At 36.7% G+C, this 26,501-nt stretch overlaps 1 protein-coding gene across 1 annotated transcript; it reads right to left on the bottom strand.

Moving 5' to 3' along the window:
* Positions 1–703: 703 nt before the first annotated feature.
* Positions 704–25,961, bottom strand: LOC109053023 (protein Niban 1-like). The gene is made up of 14 exons (XM_042772065.1): positions 25,766–25,961; positions 12,536–12,666; positions 12,313–12,441; positions 12,111–12,225; positions 11,875–12,039; positions 8,377–8,492; positions 5,329–5,433; positions 4,817–4,979; positions 4,128–4,315; positions 3,756–3,902; positions 3,329–3,439; positions 3,105–3,212; positions 2,313–2,424; positions 704–2,217 (listed from the first exon to the last, which is right to left on the bottom strand). Exons 1-14 carry the CDS (start codon positions 25,818–25,820, stop codon positions 1,223–1,225), a joined length of 2,640 nt encoding a protein of 879 aa, XP_042627999.1. The 5' UTR covers positions 25,821–25,961; the 3' UTR covers positions 704–1,222.
* Between the last annotated feature and the right edge of the window lie 540 nt (positions 25,962–26,501).

The raw sequence follows: 26,501 nt of genomic DNA, 5'->3' as shown, positions 1-26,501 counted from the left end.
TTAGAGCACTATAATTTAATTTTAATTTATCTTAATTAATTCAGGACCACTCTGTATTTCCAGACACAAAATGTGCCTCCTAACATCTTGACCTTTGCTGCTATAATGATCCTGTGAGTTTGACAGATTAATATGGAAGCCTGTTTCCGCCACTGAATAAAAAAAGGTTATTGCGACTTTTTATCTCGCAAGACTTTTTTTCACAGAATTGTGAGATATAAACTCGCAGTTTCGAGTTATAAAGTCAGAATTGCGTGATATAAACTCGCAATTGCGAGTAAAAGTCCAATTTTGAGGGGGGGGGGGCTGATATTTTCTCAGAATTGCGAGTTTATATCTCACAATTCTGACTTTATAACTCACAATTGTGAGAAAAAAAGTCAGAATTGTGAGTTTATATCTCGCAGTTCTGACTTCTCAGTATTGCGAATTTATATCTCACAGTTATGACTTTTTAACTTGCAATTGCGAGTCAGAAAAAAAGTCAGAATTGTGAATTTGTATCACGCAGTTATGAGAAAAAAAGTCAAAATTATGAATTTGTTTTACGCAATTATGAGAAAAAAAGTCAGAATTGTGAGATTAAAAAGTCGCAATTACCTTTTTTATTTTTGATTCAGTGGCAGAAACGGGCTTCCATAGATTAATGTGAATTGACCTTAACTGCAAACAGAAGAAAAAAAAACGATGCACTGATGAACCGTCTCTTTTTTTGTGTACATTTATTTAACAGAATCTCTCACTGTTATAATCATATGTACAAAGGTACTGTGTCTCATGTTCAGAAAATCTACAGCATGGTACAAAATAATTGTTTTAATGATCAGCACAATCTTCTGTTATTTACCATAAAGAATAAGTTGTCTGTACAGACAAGTACAATACATTAATAAATTAGTCAGTCCAGCAAAATTTGTGTACCATCTAGAAATGTAGAGTTTCTATTTTTTTTTTTCAAACGTTTCACCATTAAATTTAAGTACTGAAAAAGAACAAAAACTGCAAGTTCAAACAGCCATCTCAATATTTATATATATGTATATAGTTTTAGTATTTAAAAAAAAATTAAAAACAATATCAACAATTTGATTATTATTAAAAACAGTAAATGTGTATGAAATGATGCAACTAAAAAATAGAAAATATTACACGGAAACACTGAATTGGTTTTGCTAGCAGAGCTAGATAGTTGATAAAAACATCAAAACATCACTCAAACCTTTTAAGGCTGGTTTTCAGCACAAGGTCTCACTACATCCTCTACCTCGATGACCTCCATGATAAGATCTCTGATAGCCTGCACACTGTCAGCGGTGTCCTCCAGTGAATCCGTGCTCTCAGCGCTGCTGTGGGTCCCCAGCTCTGATGTTAAAGCAACAGCGCCCCCTACCGGACCCTCGGGAACTGAGTCAAGAGGAGGAGAAGCATCCAGGGCAGGACTATCTTGTGTTTCTTTCCTATTCTCATCACTAGAAGGCGCTGCCTCACACACCTTGTTATCCACAGCAGTGTCTTCAACACATACCTCTGGGAGAACTTCAGTGTTGACTGTCAGGTTAACGTCTGGTTGGACAACATGGACACATTCCTCTTTGACTTCAGGCTTAGGAGGACTTGCACCTTCACTTTCTTCATCTTCTTCCACATTTAGAGTTTCAGAGGCAATAACAAGAGGAACGGGAGTTTCTTCAGCTGTTGAGTTGAGACAGACTGATTGGTCTGTACTAACCGAAGATCCCTCTGTAACTTCATCCTTCGCTTTAGAAGAAGGTGTCTCTGGTTGTGAAGCAGATGAATCTTCTGCAGATGAGATGGTTTCTGGTTTGGTTGAGGAAACGTCAGGCTCTGAGACCTCTGGAATGGGGGATGAATGATTAGGTGATGTTGGTGGAACATCTGGTTGAGGTGTTTCAGAATCATGTAATGGTGATGTAGGTTCCACAGATTCTGGAGAAGGCACTGTGATCGTCACTGTGGGAATGACTGAAGCATCATCTGTCTGATGGGTGTCTTCACTGACGGATCCTCCTGATGGAGAGGTGATCTTCTGCTCAGCTTGTAGAGAGAGAGCCACAGAGGCCGGTCTTTGTGGTGGGCTGGAGGGGGCAGAGAGGGGCGGCGTGCGGCTGTCAGCCAGGCTGCTTTGACTAACACACTGCAGGTCAGTACTGTCAGCAAACAGGTTGTTTTTCTTCAGACTGGCTGCCTCCTTCACCACTGTACAGCAAAAATAAAGACAAATATGTTGGCGTTTTGAAGTTATTTATATGTCTCAAACACTCAAAACAAACAGCTAAAAAGGTTTACTGTACCTTTGTTAACTTCGTTATTCAAAAGGTTGAGCAGTATGTTATCATAGACATTCTCCACTTGAACGAAGTTTGTGTAATCAGCAAAGACAAACTGTTCAAAATTCTGAAGCTCCTGCAAAAAGAGAAAAAAAAAATCTGTCAAAGTTTCACACAAAACTACTCCTAACTGGAGGTACTAATCACCACTGCATTTGTGCAATAAGATCAAACTAAATCAAGACAGGCTGAACATTACCAAATGCATTAATTGCCACACCCTTACGAAAAAGAAGTTTATTCAAGTGTGCTATTAGTATACTTCTTTTTAAACTAAAAATAGGAAAGTATACTTTTAGTTTACTTTTTATGTACTTCTCAGAAATGGGCTTTATGTACTTATAATGACAATTAAGTATACTTGACTTATACTTACAAAAAGTCAAAATATACTTGAACTTTACTTAAGTATACTTAATAAAATAAACTTGAAGTATACTACTTTTTGGTAAGGGCAAACACATCATATTACTGTCAGCAAGGACAGAAACCCAAACGCGGACAGAATACCATATTAAAGTAGCCTGAAAGAGTTTCCTGATAGTGTTTACAGTGCAGTAAAAGTTTACTAATTGACTTTAATTAGTTGGTTCTTTTTAGTTAATGAATCAGCCTAACCCGGAACCAGAATTATTAAATTCTTGACAATTTCCATTCCCACTCATTAATTTAATCAGAGAAACAGAGTTTGCTAGAATAACTGTATTCTATTAAATGTTCAAGAATACATTTCCAAAAAAACTGAATAATGCTTACAGTTTTGCAGGCGGGCGCCAGGTTTCTCTTGATGGCTGGAAGAGTGATGTCAACCAGGGCCTCCTGGAAAATCTTCTTCCTTATTGTGCTGCTGTCATAGTCAAATTGCTAAAGTGGAAAGCAAAAGTTTCCATAATGATTATGTCACATTTATTAGAATTATTCTGTTGTTAAGACGGTGTACTGCTTAATGTATACACTTTGTAAATGTGGGCAAAGCCAACCTTGAGAACACGTAGCTTGGCTTTCTCCATGACTGAGTCCTGTTTGTCAGGTTTATCCTTTAACGCAGACTGAAGCAGGAGCTCAAATGTGTGCACGGCATTCTCCATCAACTAAAAAGAGTGGAAGAAACAACAGGCATGCCACAGTTCATTTATATTCCCTTGACCTGTAGAGGGAACCAAAGTTCATGGCAAGATGAGGCAATGCTCTCCATTGACTTCATTTTTGGTGGAGCAGTCTATATGACATATATGATTCCAGTAATAATTTATATCCACTACTAAGGTCTGAAAAAGATTTGAAAAGATTTATGCAATTACACTTGAGTCAGAAGGCCAGATGAACTATTTCATTACATAAAGCATCTAAAAGTCCCTCCAAGTCTACCAACGCCCAGTCACTCTAAAAGCTGCAGATGACACCCACCTGCTGCATTTGACTCTGGGTGCAGTGAACTACTCGTGTCGAGTTGGAGAACTTGAAGCGGTTGCGGAGTTCCTGGAGCTGTTCCTTCAGGACATTCACATGCTGGTAACAGTCCTCCATCCGGTCACGACCCAGCTGCTGCAAAGCCTACAAACGGACAGGCATGACTCATGAGAACTCAAGGGAGTCTGAGTTCAGATGATCGTTATTCCAACAGGATCTAATCACGTCAGCTCTGTTGTCCAACACTTCACTTTGCTCTCAAAGGAAAAAAAAAATGACCTGATTTGCTTCAAGTGTTGTGCAATGAAGCCTTGGCTACATGATAAATATTCAATTTACATTATTTGTAATTGTTCTGTACTCTCTTACGCTCTGAAGTTCTTCTGTGACTCCCCCCTGAGGGAAATCCTTGCAGATTCGGGTCAGTTCGTCCTCCAACAGCAGCCTCATGGCCTGGAAGCCTGCGCTGATCGGACCCATCAGCTCTTCCAGGATTGAGGTCAGATATGGAGCCACGTTCTCTGAACAGTATTTCACGGCTGGCTCTGATACAAGAGCAACACAGACAGAAAGTGAGTCAAAATGGTGCAGTACAGCACAGAAAATATATTTTGTATGTCTCACTTACTACATTTACATGCATAAGAATATTTCAATATATTAATCAAATTTTAGTTATATTTAATTTAGAAAAAAGTCATGTAACCTGGCCATATGCTTACACTGGTGGCTATTAAACAAGTTTTTATCATGGTAATGAAGGCTGAGTTCATTAGATGAGTAATTTAGCAAAGACTTTACTCATATCACAAGATTGTAATGTAGTTACCACTCACTAGATTTGTTTTAAACATATTATTCATGGCATCAAAAAAAATAAGAAGCATATAAAGGAGAATATTATTCAATCAAATTGATAAATAATAAAGCAATGATATTATTTCCCCTAAAGTGTGCTTTCACTTGAAATACATTGTGTTAATATGTTTTTTGGGGGGTTATAATTATGAGTCAAAAGTTTGGAGTCACATCTGCTCTGTGACTGTCTGCTCATATACCTTGCAGTTTAGTTTCCAGGAATGTTTGTGAGTTGATGATCTGGTCCATGTCTGAGCGAATGAGAGCCTCCTGCTGTTTGGTGGCTTCTCTGCACTCATTTTTCAAACTCTCCAAACCTTCTCGCAGTTGCTCATGTACAAGCTCGTAGGTCGCTTCCACAGTCTAACCACGCAAGGAAAAAATTGATGACACATTCACATCGTAAATATGGCCCACTTCATCAACATAGAGCTGCCTTTGTCTACATGTTGCCTAATAGCTGACAGTCCCTTTATAAAGCAGTGGCCTCTTCCAACTGGCACAGGCCATGAAAGAAAATTATTTTTCGTGGTATAAAACCAAAACTTTTATTGTTTTGGATAGTGTGGAGGTATGGATTTAATTACTAAATGCAGATTATTCTGGTTATACAGAATGGATCAGCAAAAATGTTGCCTGAGTGTGACATTTAACACATAGCATGTCAAAGTTCTAAGAATAAAAGCGAGGAGCAGAGGCTGATCTCACTGACCGCAAACCACACCCTCTTCCTCTCCGGCTTCTTTCCCTTCAGCTTGGGCAACAGCTCTGTCTGCAGTGATGGCAGCAGCTCCTCCATCACTAGGTTGGCCAGCACCTGCAGATAGGCAGAGGGAGTCACTACTAAAGCCCATGCAGCTGTAATGATACCAGACTGAGTCAAGACACAAAACACCCACATGGCACCGACTCATGGAGGAACAGCAAAAGTGTTGTATCACTGAGTTGTTGTATTGTCATAGCAACGAAGCAGTCTGCAACAGACAGAACCACCACACACACAGATGTGGCAGTTGAGTCAGTTATTATGCCATATTTGTAAAATGACTGCTAATTGTTTAACTGACCAAACTGTTTTCTATGACATAATAATATGCTGTTTATATACTGTTTTATAGTATACTATACTATTTAAAAGTTTGAGGTCAGTAAGATTTTTTAATGTCTCTGAAAGAAGTCTCTTATGCTCAAGGCTACATTTATGTAATCAAAAATACAGTAAAAAAATAATTTGTAATATGCTGATTTTTTTGTGCTCAAGAAAAAGTTATTAATAATTCTCAAGATGAATGGTGAATGGTGGGGTGATATAATATCATAATTTATGTAACGATATGTTATTTATTTAATGTTAAGAAGAAGAACAATAAGTACGTCACCTCATCACCTTGTCAGGGTTTGTTTTGTGATAGTGACTAATTGAAAAATAGTTTTTTTTTATAATATCTGTTTTCAGTTTCCTTACACAACAACACCTTGTCCGCCAAATTAGTGTTCAAAATTAGACCTAACAATAGTTGGAGGAAGGCAGAGGTGTTTCCTTAAGTAGCTACAGGACATCCTGTGAAAGACCCTGATGTGATCTCAAGATTTTTTTAAATTTTTGTAAGGAACAACATATCAGTATTTTGTTGTACTTGCTAAGGCAGTTGTGCAAGAGTTTTGCGAGTCAATGCAAAGTTCCTTGAGGGAACGCAAACGTTTTGCAAGTGCGTGCTAAGTTAAAGGCAGTGTTAGGAAGGTTACTTTGGAAAAGTATTAGGTTATATATTACAAGTTACCCTATTTAAAATTTTATAAGTAGTGTAAGTGTTTCATTTGCTATATTAAAATAATGATACATTACATTTGATTACTTTTTGATCACTTTTCTAATGAATGTTTTCAAATGTTAATCTGTTAATCAACTCTCGGTCAAGTTGTAGCCTAAATCTTTCAGCAGCAATGTGGAGTGATGTAACTGGCAGACGTGGTGCGCTGCAAATTTGAACAAGAGAATCAATCTAAAGCATCAGAATAGCATTGCTTTAACAAACGACCCTTAAAGGGTTAGTTCACTCAAAAATGAAAATTAGCCCATATATTACTCACCCTCAAGTTATCCTAGGTGTATATGACTTTCTCCTTTCAGACAAATCCAGTTGGAGTTATATTAAAAATGGTCTTTGATCTTTCAAGCTGTTTAATGGCACTCAGCGGGTGTTGCAGGGCATCAGTTCAAAAGAAGTGAAATAAAAAGCATCCATCCTTAATAAAAAGTGTCTCACACAGCTCCGCGGGGGTGAACAAAGTCCTCCTGTAGCGAATCGAACCATATTATAATCAATTTAATCTAGCTTGCACTTACTGTTGTACACGGAAGTGAGGTACGCAGAAATGCAGCGGAGAGATCAAAACAAAACAACGGTCACTAATTAGAAGTACAAAACGAGGATTTGTAAAGAAGAATGTCGGAGGAAATGATATAAGCCCAGAGGAGACTGGTTTTCCTTTTCTAATGTAAGGAAACTATTCTTCCTTTGCTCCTATTAACAAACATTGGTTTTCATGAGACTCACCAGTGCATGTGCAATGCTGACCTCATACGTCATCAGCCTGGAACTGCTTCCATGTACAACTGTTGGCGCAAGCTACATTAAAGTGATTATTACGTTTTGGATATTTGTCTTACAAAAACGCATCGATTCACTACAGGAGGCCTTTGTTCATTTTTTTTTATGGATGGGTGCTTTTTATTTCACCTTTGGACTGATGCACTGCAACACCAGCTGAGTGCCATTAAACAGCTTGAAAGATCAAAGACAATTTTTTATATAACTCCGACTGGATTCGTCTGAAAGAAGAAAGTCATATACACCTAGGATGACTTGAGGTTCAGTAATTTATGGGCAAATTTTCATTTTTGGGTGAACTAACCCTTTAATGGCAGGATGATTCGTGCACATAAAAAACAGGCAAAGCAACAAATTAATTCAACATATCCCAGCTTTTTACAGAAAATATTCAGATGTAACCCCCTTTGTAATCATTAACATTTTCTTAAGTAACTGTAATTCAATTACACATTTTTTTCTCAGTGACTGTAACTGATTACTGTTACATTTATTTTGGAATTAAACTACATAACGCCATTACATGTAATTAGTTACTCCCAAACACTGGTTAAAGGGACATGGTGTTCTGAGATAGGAGAAAAAAAATTATATTTCAATGCTTTTGTGCTCACGAAACTTTTGAGTTCCCTTGCTTTTGCTTCAAAACAACGACAATGAGAAAGGTAATGAGCAAACAAATGTTTTGTGAGCAAGTAGTACGTTTTTTAGGGGAACACAAAAATATTGAAATAACATTTTTCCTCCTGTCTTTATTAAATGTCATTAAAGTTATTAAATGGCATTTTTCAAATATTAAATTATCATTTAAATTATTCTGCCTATTAGTCATTTATCTATCACATTTAAATGTTGGTTACAAAAGCACGCATTTAAAACTTTCAGTCAAGCATGAAATGAAGGTCCATTGAGCCACATATGGGATGTTATCAGCATGACACTCCTAAATCCCTGACCGGCAGCTCTGTCCATACTCCACCAGCCTGCTGACCACAGTCTGCTGCCTGCTTTAATCACAGTGCATTACTCAGGCTCTCTGTGGCCACTACATCATGACTCATCTGATTCATTCAAAAGAAGTGGATACAGCTTTTCTGGAAACTCATTCAAAACATGCTTGTGAGTAATATGGAGACCAGGAGGCCCACCTGACAGTCAGAGCCCACCAGCATATCCCATGATTCATAGTGACCCTTCTCCTGCCTGTAAAAGTGAACGGCCTTTAGGAAAGCCTGCACCTCACATTCCATACTCTTCAGATAATCTGCAGAGACATAACAGAGAGAAGAGAATAGTTCTGTCAGATCAATCGATTGTGTAATATAGAATCATGTGAGCAACTTCTCTTTTCTGGTTCCAGAAAAAAGGAAAAAGACCAAGACAGTAATTATTTGGAAATGCCAAATAAAATGAAAGGCTTTTGTGTAATACTTAAAGGGGTCATATGACGTTACTAAAAAGAACATTATTTTGTGTATTTGGTGTAATGCAATGTGTTTATGCAGTTTAAGGTTCAAAAACACATTATTTTACACATAATGTGTACATTATTGTTTCTCCTCTATGTCCCGCCTTTCTGAAATGCATCGATTTTTACAAATCCACTTTTCATCGTTCTGAAAAGCGAGGTGTACGCTGATTGGCCAGCTATCCAGTGCGTTGTGATTGGCTGAATGGCTCAAGCGTGTGACGGAAATGTTACGCCCCTTACCACAGTGGTTCCCAATTATAGTCCTTGCGCCCCCTGCTCTGCAGATTTTGCATGTCTCTCTTAGTTAACACAACTGATTCATATTACCAGCTCATTAGAAGAAAGCTACAAGCATGAACCGCGATTGATATGATCCCTGCACCGTGTTCATTGCTCCCTACTCCCTGAGCAGGGGAAATCTGTTGAAGTTTACTTCACTTCCGAACATTCATTCATGGATTTGCGCTGCACTGCTGCCTGCAGCGTCTTCACACACAGACGAGTGTGACATTGTATACCTCTGTAAATAAATACAATTTAAATTCACGTCTCGCACACTTTAATGGCTTTGAATGGAACGTATACACTCGATTCGAACTGGAATCATGGTGGAATATCCTGTAATGTCCACTTCACAAGGCACTTACAGTCGAATAGAACAAACGTCATATGTGATAAGAGATACATCTGAAATATGCAGAGCATACCATGTCTGCATTTGTGATCAGAGAAACGACAAACAACAAGCGCTACTCTACACTGCTCAAAACTCACGTTTGAAACATCAGTGGCAAATTCTTTAAATATGTAAACGTACTTACAGGCTGTGGGTCAGAAGTAGGCATTGTAGGCTACTCTCACAGGAAAAACTTGTCATAAAATGTGCTGCACACATCTGCATATTTGGGTTGAATACAACAGTGTTGTAAATACAACTTAACCACTGATTTCTAGTTGTGTCCTTTTTTGGAAGGCCAAAAGTTTCGCTTTCACAAGGAAACACACAGCATCTCCACAACACGGCGGCAACAGCGAGAATAAAAGTTACGCCTTCTTTCTTTGCTTGAACATTTGTGCAGCATTATGCAAATTCTCCCACATCGTGACGTAGATATGTGGGGGCGTGTTAGAACAAGCCATTTTAGGGGGGCGTGGTTGACTCTTAACTTTTATAAAGAATATCTCTTTGGGTTTGAGACTTTAGTCTTTGCAACTTTACAGATCTTCTTTATGCACCAAGAGCTTGTAACACTCCAGAGAGAAAGGAAAAATTGAAATTGCATCATATGACCCCTTTAAATGAGTGAAAACTGAGTAACCCATTACCCTAAATGAGTTGTACTGTTATATAAGGAAGAAATAAACAACAAATAACATTCAGTGTTGAGGATTAATTAACTAAATGTTGCAACTAATGTAATACATTTTCAGTAGTGTGTCAGTATCTTACCTATAAAAAAAAAATAATTATTAAATAATAAAATTAATATTAAAAGTAAATATTTGAAGGCTTCTCTTTCTTACTTTTTTCGATGTTAAGCTGTTTTAGTGTACATCTATCCATTCCATAATCATAACCATAATTAAGTTTCAAGCAAAACTTTTTTCTTAATAAATAAATAGTTTTAGATTATTATATAAATGATATATTATTATTGTTAGTAACATATTTTAAGATATTGTCCTCCTAAATAGCTACTTTTGTAGCTTGTTTGTAGCATCTAAACTAACTTCAAAAGAATACCCTTTCAAAAAAAGACATTTATTCAAGTGTGCTATTAGTATACTTATTTTAAACTAAAAATAATAAGAGATTATACTTACATTCTACTTTTAAAATAAAGACAAGTATACAGAAAACTACAGACATACAAATATACAGACTGGCCTATATATGCTAATTCATTTGACCAAGATATACTGTACTTAAGAAAAATAAGAGTATACTTCAAAGTTTACTTTCATAAACTAAAAAGTGGGCTAGAAATATATAGCTAGTAAACTAACAGTGTAAGTTCACTTATGGTATACTTCACAATATACTTGTGAAAAAATGTGTTGTCTGTAAACTAGTTGTATATTCAGAGTTCACTCCTGTTACACTTAAAGTACACTTAAAAGTATACTTTTAGAAACTAAAAAGTGGGCCAATTTAGTCCAAAGAATTATTAAAATAGTACACTGACAAATATACTATTAGTACATTGATATTAGTATATTTACTACATAAATTATACTTGGAAAATACAACGTCAACTTCTTGACGTTATGAGTAGCTTCCCCGACACCGTTAATGTCTGCAGTCATTAATGTTATTAGCTAACTAGGCATCATCACTATTATTGATATTATTGATATCAATTTTTTATTGGTTATTTCTCACAATAAGGGTTTGTGATTTGACCCGCCTTAACCCCAAGTAAACGGTAACACTTTAGAATAAGGAACACATATTCACTATTAATCAAGTGTTTTCCTTCAATAAACTCCCAATAGCAGTTAGTTAATAGTGAGAATTGGTCCTTAAAATAAAGTATTACCAAGTAAACTTTGGTGTGTATCTCATCCCAAACATGAATGATAGGCCTACTCTAAATTGTGAGACTTATTTCGAAGTCATTTATAATCTGACTTTCAACTTACAATAGCAGACGACAGCACATTACAGTTATGTTTAATGTAAAAATTGTCTTTACAACAGTTTGATTTTGCTCTGTGTAGGTGGTAATCTCTCCTCTCGCCCAGTACATGAACCATGAAGGTGTGAAAGTGGATTCTTTTGAAGTTGTGTGACGAAGTAGAAGATTATTGCACACATAATGCTGTGCACAGGCAGAGTAACCGCTAAGCAGCAAGTACGCAGGAAGAGAGCATTGCAATTCTGAATATTATTAGTGTATCACCATGACCACCACAGAAAAACAGTAGTGAACTGATGCAAGAGCAGAGGCTGCCACATGCAGCTTGAGGTCTCCTCTCATCAGTCTCACTACTGTTATATAGTGTGTTGATTTTGGGTGGGTGTACAAAGAATTAGTCAGAACAGATTCAAGAAGTACTTTTGAATTGAGTGTAGGAATCTTTCCCCTTGGTGTATAATTCACAAATTTGATCAGAGACTACAAATGCAAAGTCAAAAGTGCACTCTGAGGTTGAGGCAGTGCTGATCTGGTACCTTGGTTCTGATGGCGAATGCAGTCATTCAGGATTGAGACAAAGCGGGCCCGCTTCTCCTCCTGCTGGAAACAGAAGTATGAGTCTCGTCTGTAAGGCAGACTCAGGTACACAGGAAGTGGACCAGGAACTGCCATCACAGGAACGGAGGGCTCTTCCTTAGAACCTAAACAACACACAAACACTCATTCCAACAAGAAGAGAGAGATCAGGATGGAGAACCAGACAAACACTCACCATTAGGATCAGGAAAGGCCTTGTCTACGACGGCAGTGTATTTCTCCTCTGAGGTCAACACAGTGCCCCCTGTTGGCAGGAGTTTGTGGCGGGCAGCGGTTCCCTTTGTATATGACTAGATGCATGGAATATACAGCATCATGAGAATGTTCTGTCAGAAAAAGTGCCTTTTATGTGTAAATGATCAAAGATAACTCATAACCTCCTGGCTATCATGTAGCTCCAAGCTATAGTCGGCACGGACCACAACAAATCTCTCTCTCCACTTTCTGTTGTCATCAAAGAAAAGCACGCTGTCCTTGTACAGGACCTCTGAGGCCTGCAGAGGCTCCTAGAAATGAAACATACAGTACTAGTATCAGTGAGAGTGCAATAAAATCATCACATAAGTTAATGTTGTCAGTGTAAGATAGTTATGCTTTCACCTTCTGTTTGAGGAGCTGGGCCTGTCCTGCTCTGTGCTGCTCCACCTCATCCTTTAGATGGCAAAAGAAGGCGACACAGCTTTGCCTTCTGTAATGAGGACTAAAGTTCTTCAGCTCAGCCTCTGTCTGGCCTGCACACACATGAAAGATCAGAATGTGAAAAAGTAGTATGCTTAATTGCATTGAATGTGCACTTGTGATGTACAAATTTTTTTTTACAAAAAAACTGTACTTGAAAATAACACATTAATGAAATAAAAGGCAACTTAAGTACTTAAAGCAGAGGTCAGGTTGACCAAAAATTTTCCAGCATTGACTGAATTTTTTTAGCAGTGATGGAAAAATCTGAAGGCCGTCCATCATTTTGACAAATTACACAGAGGGTGATCTATGTGGGAGCAATGCCCACCCCGTCTAGTTGGTGGCGAGTGCACACTGCAGTGTGGCAGCAGAGCATGGGATCATCAGCCTCCAGAACAAAATGAACACTGCCAAGTTATGTGTCCAAGGCAAAGACGCAAAATCTGACAATTGCCTCTGCATCAGTCTCCCTTGATGCATTATGTGACACTGTTCACATGCTGTTTTACTGACGTATATCCGCAGTTGAAACATGACACATGATATGGATTTTGGTAAGTTGTGCTATATCCTTCAGATGTTCATTCATGTTTATTTGGTGCTGTAAGTAGTAGTAAATTGGAAGAGATGACTAGTTCAACCTCTGCCAATTCACAGTGATCTGTCATGCCACATTAAAGAGCACCAAAATGGTATTTATTGTTTGAATCATTTTCAATCCAAGACTTTTTTTTCATATTAAAAACAACAAAGCGCTTGTTTTATTGGATGGGAGGAGTGCTACAATGTTCTGTTCATTCATTAACTGAAAAGAGCATAAACCAGAAGATTGATTCATCTGCTTTGTGTGGTGTTAAACACAAGAGGTGACGCACAGACTGTCTGTTCTCTTTATAATTAAATGCATAATGTGTAAGTTCATCATTAAAAATGAAAAGGTGAACAAAAACAAAAGCTATTAAATGTCTTATTAAGATATGTAAATTAAAATGACAGGTAATAATAGAATATGAAGGAACTTTTTTATGACCCTGTCAGTCACAATGATGGACAATGCAAAAATCTATCCCAAACTTTACTGATTCTCTGCTGACCAAGACTAGACCCATCGAGATCCAGACCAAGACTAGACCCTTCAAGACCCAGATCCAGACAAGACTTGACTCCTCGAGATCCAGACCAAGACTAGACCCTTCAAGATCCAAATCCAGACCTTGATTAGACCCCTAGAGATCCAGATCCAGACCGTGATTAACCTCTTCAAGACCCAGATCCAGTACAAAACTAAATTTTAATAAACCGAATTTATTGCAGAATTTATTTATAGTGTTTAACAGTTGTTTTAACACCTTTAATTTATTCACCTTTAATTCAATTTATTGTGAACATCATAATAGCATACTATTCTGACAATTTCTGCCATATTTTTATGAAAATTAAATGTAGTATATATTATGCCAAATTCAGCTACAGCTTGTCGAAGCATGCATAACTAGGAATGGGTGATATGACCAAAGTACAATATAAGAAATTTTACTGTACAATAATACATATCACAATATCTTGAAGGGTGTCAAATTGAGAGTGCAGATCATGCATTTTATCGTTCCTGACTCTTGAGGGAGGAGAAAGTCTGTGACTCATTCTTAAAGACTGAGCCATGTTGACAAAACGACATGGCACCGAGCGCAGGCCTAAGTACATTTCAGCATTATTCCACTGAGCAACCTAAATTCAAAACTTTATATGAAACAGCTCTTGGGCTTGTATCCCAATTTCCAAGTTTTTAAAGGAAAATATTCTTTGACTTCGTTTGGAAAAACATTTTTCTGCCAAAGACTGAATAGTACTGAATTCTGATTGTCTGGATGAATCCACTGGCAGCGGCTACATAATATGTAATTTATAGTGCACATTAGACATGCTATATTTACCATTACCACTGCTCTGCAAAACAGTGTCTGAGACAATTTATAAAAATGACAGAATACTACTGACTTGTGGTCCAGCTATGGTCACCATAATGATTTTGATCATACAATTGATTTGGGATTACAAAAAGGGATGTTGTGGAGTCTAGATTCAGTGTGAGCCTGATATATCAACTTATGTTAGACCGCAGGAAAATGCTGTTTTAATGTTGAAAATTTACCTGAATGATATTTTGCCAATGTAAACAAGAAACTATCACTGATCTCATCTGCTAAAACTTGTTGGCATCTTGTCATCATCATGTGGAGTTGTGTGAGAAAGTAACAGAAATCTTTAGTCCAAAAACTGGACTGAATGATTTATTCATAAATAAATAGTCATAAATCCCACTTCTTCAGTTCAGCTGACTGACTCAGTGGTCTGACCTGATTAAAGTCTCTCTGTTCCTCACATAAAATAAAATAAAATAAAATAAAATAAAATAAAATAAAATAAAATAAAATAAAATAAAATAAAATAAATTCCTGGGTTAAAAGGGAGCGAAGTTGAATATGAAATTATACAAACACAATAATCGATTCTCATCATGCACTATCCTATAAAGTAGAAATACAAATACAACAAGGAGGCGTCGTTCACTTGCAGGACAAGCAAAAAATTTGATGCGAAATGAAAAAACCTACATCTCAAAATAAACAATAGGAAAAAATAAAAACCAAGGAACAATATTGATTACATCTCAAAATAAACAATAGGCAAGCTACATCAAAACAAAAACATCAATGTAACAGAGACAAATCAAGCTTACATTTAATACTGTAAAATTACCTACTCTACTAACACTACTACTGTTGCTTATTCCTTATTGGATCACAGTGTGTCACACTTCAAATGCTGAGAAATCGCCATCTTCAGAAAACGGAACTTAAATAAACAAAACAAACAAAACAAAAATAAAACCAAACCAATTTAAAATAAAAAATATTATTCTTAAAAATTGCTTATTTGAGGCAGATTTCTTTCCTCCTTGTAACCCCACCCTCTCCTCTTTTCCTTGTTGTTAGAGTATTAGATTTCAGGGACTTTCAGGGGTAAAGTTGTTTTTAAAGATGCTGTACGAATAAAATTGGATTGACTTGAGCTGAATTGTATTAAGTGAGTTAGAGAACAGACAGCTGCTCTGAGGAGGGCAGAAACATGAAAGAGTGGTTTCCTGTGAGGACACACACACCACACAAACTCACACTTGTGATAAGAGCACAACTCTTACCATGTTCACAACGCTGGCACTGTCAGTTAGTACTATAATAGTAATGCAACATTGCACTCAGCATTTTGATATTATACCACACTGTCCAAATCCACTGAAGGTTTTAAGAATGATCACTATGTCAGTTGTATCTTCTACAGGCTTAAACCATGAAGAGGTACAAGAGGGCAAAAGTGCATCCAAATGAGGACATATCTACTACACATCCCAGAAGATTTTTATGGAAAAATTAACCTCTGCAGATTTCTGAATACACACAGTGTTTATGTTTGTCCTCAGCATCCTTTCACCTGGACTGAGATTTAAAACAGCTTCTAGTCTAGAAGGCCCTTTCTTGATAATTGGTATAGTGAAATATAATTGGTGCCTATTACAGGTCCAACGTAATTCAAGAAACCAGAGAGAAAAAGCTGAATCATTTATATATATATATATATACACATATATATATATATATATATATACACACACATATACACACACACACACTTTATATAGTTATATATATATATATACACACATACATATATATACACATGTACATATGGACATATATATATATATATATATGAAATATATATTGCCTATGGTGTGTATTGATGCAGATATATATATATATCATTTGTATATATATATGTATATATATATATATATATATATAAGTACTTTTGAACAGTAGTATATATATATATATATATATACACATATATATATATATATATATATACACACACATATACACACACACACACTTTATATAGTACTTTTGAACAGTAGTATATATACTGTTATATACAATATATACCATATGTAATGTAAATGTTTTTAACAAAATCACTTATGCTCACCAAGGCTATATTAATAATTTGATCAAAATATGATAAAACAGTAATATTGTGTAATATTATTAAATGGTATGTGTTATTTGCGAAGTGAGGTCATTTCCTGCAAACCCAAGGGCTGCTTACTTTCAAGGCAGCTGTGAAATCAAGCGGAAGGTTTAAAAGGGGTTATATGACATTGCTAAAAAAAAACATTATTTGGTGTATTTGGTGTAATGCAATGTATTTACGCAGTTTAAGGTTAAAAAAACACATTATTTTCCACATACTGTACATTAATGTTGCTCCTCTATGCCCCGCCTTCTGAAACTCGTTGATTTTTACAAAGCTTATCGTTCTGAAAAGCGAGGTGTACTCTGATTAGCCAGCTATCTAGTGCGTTGTGATTGGCTGAATACCTTAAACTGTGACAGAAATGTTACACCCCTTACCAGGTTCAGGAAACTTTCCTCCACAAAATGTGCTGCACACACTGAAATATTTGGTTTGTACTGTTCTGGAACAGTGTTGTAAATAAAGCTTAATCACGGATTTCTAGTTGTGTCCTCTTTTGGAAGACCAAACAAAGTAGTTTGACTTTTGCAACGAAACACACAGCGTCTCTACGACATGGCGGCGGTGCCAACAATACTACAGCAAAAAAAATAAAAGGTTACACCTTCTTTCTTTGCGTATACATTTGGGCGATGTTATGCAAATCTTCCCCCACAGTGACGTAGATATGTGGGGGCATGTTTAAACAAGGCGTTTTAGAAGGGCTTGGCTGAGCGTTCACTTATATAGTGTATATCTATATATATCTTCTCTATGCACGAACAGCTTTTAACACTCCAAAGACAAAGGAAAATATGAAATCGCATCATTTGACCACTAAACATGAAGTGACACAATGATTTAAATTACCATCTGAAACTCAAAATGGAAAGTAACATTACTGTTCAAAAAGTTAGGGGTCAGTATGCTTCTTTATGTTTTTAAAAAGTCTCTTGCTCACCAAGGTTTCATTTATATTTGATCAAAAAGAAAATGAAAACGGTTTAATATTGTTTAATATTATTACAAATTTTAATACATTTTTAAATGTTATTTATGGCAAAGCTGAATTTTCAGCATCATTACTTCAGTCGTATCACATGATCCTTCAGATATCATTCTAATGTGTTGATTTGATGCTTAATAAACATTTCTTCTTTTTAGGATTTCTTTTCATTTTACTTATTTATTTATTTTAAAGAATAGAAAGTTCAAAAGCAAATACTTTAATTGAAATTGAAACCTTTTGAAATGTTCTAAATGTCTTAAAGGGATAGTTCACCCAAAAATGAAAATTCTGTCATTAATTACTCACCCTCATCTTATTACAAACCTGTAAGACCTTAGGTCAGCTTCATAACATTGTGGTAGAACCTCTGATGTCATATGGACTTTTTTATATATGTCATTTTAACCTTTCTGGGTCCATAAAACATTTCAGTTGTGTTGCTGTCTATGCAGTGTCAGAAAGCTCTTGGATTTCATTAAAAATATCTTCATTTGTGTTCTGAAGATGAACGAAGGTCTTACAGGTTTGGAATGACATAAGGGTGAGTAATTAATGATAGAATTTTCATTTTTGGGTGAACTATCCCTTTAATGTCACTTTTGATCAATTTAATGGTTGCTGAATAAAAGTATTAATTTCTTGCAAGAAAAAAAAAACAATCTTACTGACACCAAATTATATGTATATCAATGTCAACCTAGACAAACAACAGATAATGGGGCAGACGGTCACTGATAAACAGCATGTGAAATGTATGTGTCCAATGATGAGTTAAGCAGATCTGTGGGTCTCCCTGGGCTATTCATAAATACAGAGTGTTTTCTCAACTGTTTTGCAGACTATTGCACATCTGTACTTTAACTTTGGTCTTAAACTTCCTTCATCTCCCCACACACAAACTAGTTTTTAAATAGCCCCTGTCTCCAGTTTCTCCCCTGATCACTGGTATCCTGACAGAGGATGGTGTCTGGGAATTTAGTTTTGTTGTTTTATATGTCCCTTATCCTTTGCCCTACATATGTGTGTTCCCTTGATGCAGGAAAGAGGTGGGCGAAAGAAAGATGTGAAATCCGTTAAGGTCAACAAAAACTGTGATTCTGAAAAAAACATATCAAACACACAATCATGCCACCCAAAGCTTAGTGAGAAAAAGAACAAAGCATCTATATTGTATTTGTTATATGTGAAGTGAGGTCATTTCCTGATAACTGTGCTGCTAACTTCCGAGGCAGCTGTGAAATCAAGAGAAAGGTTCAATACAAATGTAACACCTCAGCTGAGGCCAAAGATATAATCTACCATCTGAAACTGAAAATGGAAAGAATAGTGCTTTGCATTCCCTGTACAGTCTTCACAATGGGACTGGAAAAAGGGTTTTCTCTATGAACATATTTCAAAATGTCCTACATTTCATAACTGACAGCCTGAGATGCTGCCAAAACATGACATTTATGAAGTGGAACAACCAACAGATAAAAATGAGAGTACGATGCAGAATTTATAAGTAAACTGAATGTTTGCATTAACCTGCAGCTTTCTCTGTGCCATGTAACTACAACATTTTTCTGTACCAGTATCTCTGAAAGTTGAAAATATAATCCTATTTAAAATATGTAGGATATATTTCAAGCTCATTACTCTTCAAAAATAAAAGTTCTTTGTTGGCATTGATGGTTCCATGAAAAATCTTTAACATTAATGGAAACTTTCCATTTCACAAAAGGTTTTTAGTTGGAAAGGTTCTTTAGTTTATTATAATTTTCTTTACATTATGATGTAAAATGGTTATTTTAAGAACTGATCACTAAAAGGTTCTTTGTGGAACCCAAAATGGTTTGGCACTGCTGTGAAAACCCCCTTTTGGAGCTTTTAGTTTTAAAAGTGTAGCTCAAATACTGTAGCTTGCAATACAGTTTTAGACAGCCAACCAATTACGCTTTATTGTCTTGTTTTACTGCACTTTACAATGTTTTACAGGCGACACCACTTGTGAAAAAAAAAAAAAAAGGTGACTAACTCTTGTCTAACTTGTTGATGTTGACTTTTAAGTCCAGTGGTTTGAATAGCCAGCAGAGAAGAAAAATGGCCTGCTTTTCCCATCACCTCTTGGCTTGCAGAAGAGATCTGTATGCCCAACGAGGGAGACAGGCAGCTCCATAACTAACATATCAGATAGGAATGTTCTCTTTCTCTCTCTCAGTTGTCCCTCCAGTTCAAACTGAAAAATAGCATGTGGTTCAGCAAATGTGAGAAGTTCTTGTTGGAGCTACATTATTCTGTCAGTGTGGGCTTGTGAGGGAGGATGTTTCAACCATTAATAGTTTTGAATCCAAACTGTAATGTGGCAAGCTGATCACTCAAGTAATATATACAAGTCTGAGGTCTGATAAAAAAAAAAATATCTTTTTAATTTTGGGCTCAGTAAGAACACCAGAGGTTGTCCTCCAATATCTGACACCATGGATTCTGTCACCTATCTCCCACAAGCCAAAGATGAAATACTGAAAGGCTGACATACAGACCTTCACTATTACTGTCAGTTCAGGACGAGGAGTGATAGAGTGACACATACTGTATGTCAGTGTGTCACTAGAATCATGAAATGAATCTGTGAGGGTGTGGGTCAGAGACTTAAAGGGATAGTTCACCCAGAAATGAAATTTCTGTCATTAATTATTCACCCTCATGTCGTTCCAAACCCGTAAGACCGAGAATACTTTCTGTGCACACGGAAAACAACAATAATGACTTTATTCATCAATTTCTTCTCTTCCGTGTGAGTATTCAATGCATGTTCAACGCACTGAAGACTGACAAGGAAGAGAAGAAATTGTTGAATAAAGTCGTTATTTTTGTGTAAAAAAGTATTCTCGTAGCTTCATAAAATTAAAAAAAGAAAACAGACAGTAAACACACACACACACACACACAGACACACACACACAAATGTGGGGTCAGAAAGAAATATCTTTCAAAGATGAACGAAGGTCTTATGGGTTTGGAACGATATGAGGGTGAGTAATTTATGATAGAATTTTCATTTTTGGGTGAACTAACCCTTTAAACTGCCTCTCAGTGTTGAGCTGCTCTCCTCTGGAGGTTTGGGATGAGGTCCAAGAATGAAGTTCTTGTTTCTCCCAATTTTAAAATTAAACTGATTCACTGACTGATACTCTTCCCAACAGCATAAACACACCCAAAAACACATTTTTCAAAACCTCTTAAACCTCTTGTTCCACACTGTATGCACAATTTATGATTTTCACCTGGTGGATGATAACACTCTATGAGATATATATATAAGGAAGGATCTGAGCCAAAATGCCATAAAGACATAGGTGGGCTCTTTTGACTTATAAGTATTTATCATTAAAAAGGACCAATATATAACCACTAAGCCACAGCCAAAAAAACATATAGAACCTAGAACGCCTTACTGACCAGCCAAGAATCATCCTAGCAAACACCCAGAAAACCCGAACAAACGCCTAACTCACCCAAGCAATGCTCTAGTAACACCCTTGCAAACACCTAGAATGCCCTAGCAAGCACTTAAAACACCTTACCAACAGCCTAGCAAACACCCTTAAAACTGCATGAAACACCTAGCAACCATGTAGCGAACAACCAGAGCAACCACTTATAACACCACCCAAACAAACATTATACAGACTACCTAAAACACCCTAGCAACCACCTAGAAGACCTTACCAACCACATAGCAACACCCTGGCAAACACCCTAAAATCCATATAAAACACCCTAGCAACCATCTGCAAACACCCAAAACAACCAGAGCAACCACCTAAAATACCACCCAAGCAAACATCATAGAGACCACCTAAAACACCCTAGCAACCACCTAGAACACCTTACCAACCGCCTAGCAACACCCAAGTAAACTCCCTTAAAAAACAACTCAAACACCCTAGTAACCACCTTGCAAAGCCTTAGTCAATGACACAATGAAAACTAGTAACAGTACAACAACAGAACACCCTAGTAATCACCTAGAAATGCCCTAGCAAACACCCTAAAAGCCACTTCTCAATCACCTGAAACCCCCAAGAAACAGCAAAGCAATGCATTAAAAAAATCACTCTAAGCAACCTAGCAACCACCAAGCAACACCATAGCAAATGCATAGAATATAAAAAAAAACAACAACTCTTAAACACCCTAGAAATCACCTAGAAACAGCCTAGAAATTACTCAAAACCACCCTAACCACTTGAAACCAATTAGTAACCATATAGCAACTTGACAGCACATTTTTTGACTTTTCTCTCACAAAAAGTGAAGCAAATCTGGTGTTTACTGGTGGAATCTTATTAATTATTATTATTTATATAATTTTTTAATTTATTTTTATTAAACAAATCTTGGCAGGTTCTGTAGCTCATTTGTGAGGAACATTCTGCATTGTGTGATAGGAATGTGTTCTAATAGAGACAGCGATAAGACAATCTGCATATCTTCAAGGTGTTTGGACACATTTGTAATCAAAGGAGAAATGCTGGGAAAAATGTTAACCTTCATCATATAAAAAGGGTGAAAAATGAACATGTCTGCCTCTGCCCTACACATCTTCCTCCCACATTGTGAGTAAAGCACACCGTGAACAACCATGACCATTCCCCCTAGAGCCCCACTGCGAGCTTTAAATAAAGGGTAAGTGGCAAAGAACATATGATGTGAAGCTCAGTTTGAAGGCAGAACGGCGTGTTTCATTCAAGCGCTCAAACAACTGCATCAGGAAAGTGGATCCAGATTGCATATTTGCACAATTATCTTCTAATACCAGAACTGCTGCCATTAAAATAGCAAGGGGAAAAGAAACAGAGAATGAGTGAGTCATCTTATTCCTTTCAGAAGAATTTGGCCAAGTTGAATAAGACACCTCAGCAAGGTGCCATATACCTCAGTGGGCACAGACGGCGGCTTAAAACTGTGCTGAGACCATCATGCTTGAAGTAGTGCTGCCACTGAATGTGGAACGATAATCTTCTTATGACCTAGTCAGCTTCAAAAAAAAAGAATTTTCTATGAAAATAATCTGTATATCAGTTCATGTGATGACTAAACAGCAACACAAACTGGATTCCAACTGCATTTTATCAGCATTACTTCATCTATTAATCTGGTGAAAACAAGTCACAGTTCACAAACATTCAAGTTTTAACAAAGTGGTACTATAGCATATGAAGGAGAGACCAGAGCACATCAGGCCCCTCTCAGCTAAATCTATCCTAGTTAGTGCCAAAAACCCATGACATCATTTAGGAGTTTAGCTGAGGAGGGAGTGGTGAATAGCGCATCATAATTAAGGACACATTCTGTGCAGCTTTTATACACTGGAGCTGTTTAGATTTTTACCATCTGTTACGTCATCCCACACCTCTATACTGCTTTATGTCTTTATGTTTTCGTCTACATGATGACTGTTTAATGGCATGTAATTAACTGTTATGAGACAAAAAACAAACGTAATCAAACATACAGCATTCTAACACAGCACAAACCCTGGAGTGATCCTGGAGTCCTCATTTAACCTGCGTGTGTGTATACATTGGACAGCACTGAGCAAATACATGCCAGGGCCCAAAAAAAAAGCCAAGAAGACGTGGCAAATAACTTGAGTTTTTGGAGCACAAGGGAGGTATTCACTCCAAGACTGAAGCCCTTTCTGTTTCAGTTTATAACCCAGACTCTGCTAATAATTTAGTAACTGAACCACATGACCATGATGTCACAATGTCAGCTATTATAATTAGTGTGTCATTCTCCTTTGATCATAATATAATACATTTTATCTGTCCACCTGTATTAGGCATCCTTAATATCACTGCAACTGGGGACATTATAATTCCTAGAACTACTATGTGTGATTTATTAAATTACTCATCCTTGAAATGCACTTTGAAACTTATAAACCAAAGCTCCCATGCAAAGTACTTTAACTTATGCAGAATTTAGGCAATGCAACCTTTTTATCCAGCATTCATAATCAGCAAAAAAAAAAAAAAAATCGGAGTAAATATTCAGCTGAAAAGACTGAACAATAAAGAGAAGTCAATGTTGGAATGAGTTTCCACTCTGGTCCAATACTTCCTGTTCACTGCTGGCCAGATGAAATAAGAGCAAAACAATCCCCATTATGCAGGAACAGCTGTGCTCCCCATCAGGGGAAGGAAACCCATTCTCTGCAGTATATGCGCTCAGAATGTGTGACATTCCAGTGAAATCACATTCACACTTCAGTGCATTCACAAAGGTAGTATATCAGTGATCGTGAGAATGTGCCAAAAGAGCAGTGGAATGCATACCTGAATATGAATATGAAATGGAAATTAATTGTTAGGTACAATGTGTTTATTGTGTTAATGCTACAGTATATTGCAAAACACTTTTGGGTGGGATTTAGGTCAGGTTAGGGACAGGATTCATGGTATGGTTAGGTTTAATAGTGAGTTAAAGTAGGGCCAACAGTGTAATTATAGATGTGATTACAGAGATGTAATTACATGCAGGTATTTTTAAATGTAAGTACAATATAAAAACATTTATAGATATGTACACAATAAGTGCATTGTAGGTCATGCCAAAGTAGTTACTTATATATAAAGGGGGCCCTAAGTTACTAAATTTGCACCTCCTAGAGATATATAAAAAGAATATGCTGATATTTAGAACAATACAACTGTTGCTTATGTGATATTTCTTAAATATTGAAGGAACAGTTTAGCCAAAAATGAAAATTTGCTCAAATTAACGTACCTTCAAGCTAACCAAGATGTGGATTCTTTATTTTCTTCATCGGAAAAGATATGAAGAAATTTTGTATTACATCACTTCCTCACCAATAATACACATACGTTTGCAGTGAATGGGTGCCGTCAGAATGAGAGTTCAAACCGTTGATACAATAATCCACAAGTAATGCACATGACTCCAGTCCATCAAATAACGTCTTGTAAAGTGAAAAGTTTTTCTTTTTTATAAGAAATAAATCAATCATTAATTAGGGCGTTTTAACTGGTCCTGAGTCCATAATTCTTCCAGTGAAAAAGTCCATCCACCAACATATATGTTTATTACTGTTTTGGACTGTTTTCACTTGTATACAATGCTTGATATGTGTTTATTTCAGACAAGGCAACTTTTTCACTTGAGAATGCGATATTATGGTTAGAGGACTCGTATTTTAGCCAGTTTGATGTTAAAAACATTAATGACTTTAATGATGGATTGTCCTCACAAGACGTTAACCATTTGTAGACATGGTTTTATCAGCTGTTTGGACTCTCATTCTGACGGCACCCATTCACTGCAGAGGACCTATTGGTAAACAAGTGATGTAATGCTAAATTTCTCCAGTTCTTTCAGATGAAAAAACAAACTCATCTACATCTTGGATGCAGCACCCAGGGAGCAGTTTGGGGTTCGGTGTCTTGCTCAAGGGTCTCACCTCAGTCGTGCTATTGAAGGTTGAAGAGAGCACTGTACATTCACTCCCCCCACCTACAATCCCTGCCAATATGGAGACTCGAACCCCCGACCTTTGAGTTACAAGTCCTACTCTCTACCCATTTATTTATGTAAATGCAAAGCAGAGTGACTATGTAAACAACATGGAAATATTAAACAGCTATTGCGTGAGGATCAGCTGCGGGTTGACTGATCATAAGTGGGTTAAAGGTGTGGTGGGCCATGTGGTAGGTTTGTGTGGGTGTGCACTCTGCATCAACTGTATAACTTAAACTGATGACATTTCCTGCACTACATAGTACTCAAAAGCATGTTTGATGTGTTTAGCAAAGTTATTATTAGATAAGGTTATTCTTTGAATTCAATTGCTTGCAATAACTTATATAATGACATAATAATTAAGTGGTTAGACGCTAAATTTGACAAAAATAATGCAAGAAATTTGGGGAAAAGGAAAAAAGAAGAGTACACGAGAGAAAGTCCCATTCAAGCTACTCAACTTACTCTCAGCATTAGACATAAGATGCAATCGTTAGGTCCAAAGACTTTACAGTACTAAGTGAAAGCCCGTTTACCTCGTATGTAGCTTATTTTACTCTCGTCCAACAGACTGGATGAGGATGCTCCCATTGTGCAGCGTGGTTTGTCGCGGCGGTCTCTAGGCGAAGGCTTTTTAACGTTTGTCCGACTCGGTTTTGAAGCGCAGCGGCTATTTTGGCTGTCAGATAACGACGAGCACGAATAAACTGAGACTCAAGCATCTCAAACTTCCTCAAACTGCAGCGCCGCCCGCTTATCCTCTCAGCTCTGTCAACATCTGTCAACAGCAGCTTTGGACATTTCTATAAAGCACTGTTTTGACGCTAAACTGCTTGGTTTCTTTATTAATGTATTTACGAATATTTGCAATAAACACATCAAACACCTTTTTGTATATTATCGCGAAAACAAGGTTTGAAAAACTTTATATAAAAAAGGCAGTAAAGGCCTATTTACCGTTTGCCAGCATATGGCAGAAAAATGTTTCATTTGAAAAGTATTAGAATGTAGAACAGAACTTAGTTTATATTTGTTTTAATCAGCCGATGTATTCTAGGGATCGTCTACAAAGTACAAAACGAAGAAAATAAACGTGGGGTGCGAATTACTCATAATAATTAAAAAAAGATGCGCACAAAGAGTCGATGCAAAGGTTTACACATGTATTTTGTGTTGCTATTCAGAATTAATCCTATTTAATAATAACAAAATAAATAAACAAATAAATAAATAAAAAGTTAAAAGTTATAAGGGATGTGACGCTTATGTTAT

This window comes from Cyprinus carpio, chromosome A2, assembly GCF_018340385.1.
Source record: "Cyprinus carpio isolate SPL01 chromosome A2, ASM1834038v1, whole genome shotgun sequence".
Classification (NCBI taxonomy): domain Eukaryota; kingdom Metazoa; phylum Chordata; class Actinopteri; order Cypriniformes; family Cyprinidae; genus Cyprinus; species Cyprinus carpio.
The sequence above is the reverse complement of the archived record's forward strand: the minus strand, read 5'-3'. Positions and strand labels throughout refer to the sequence as shown.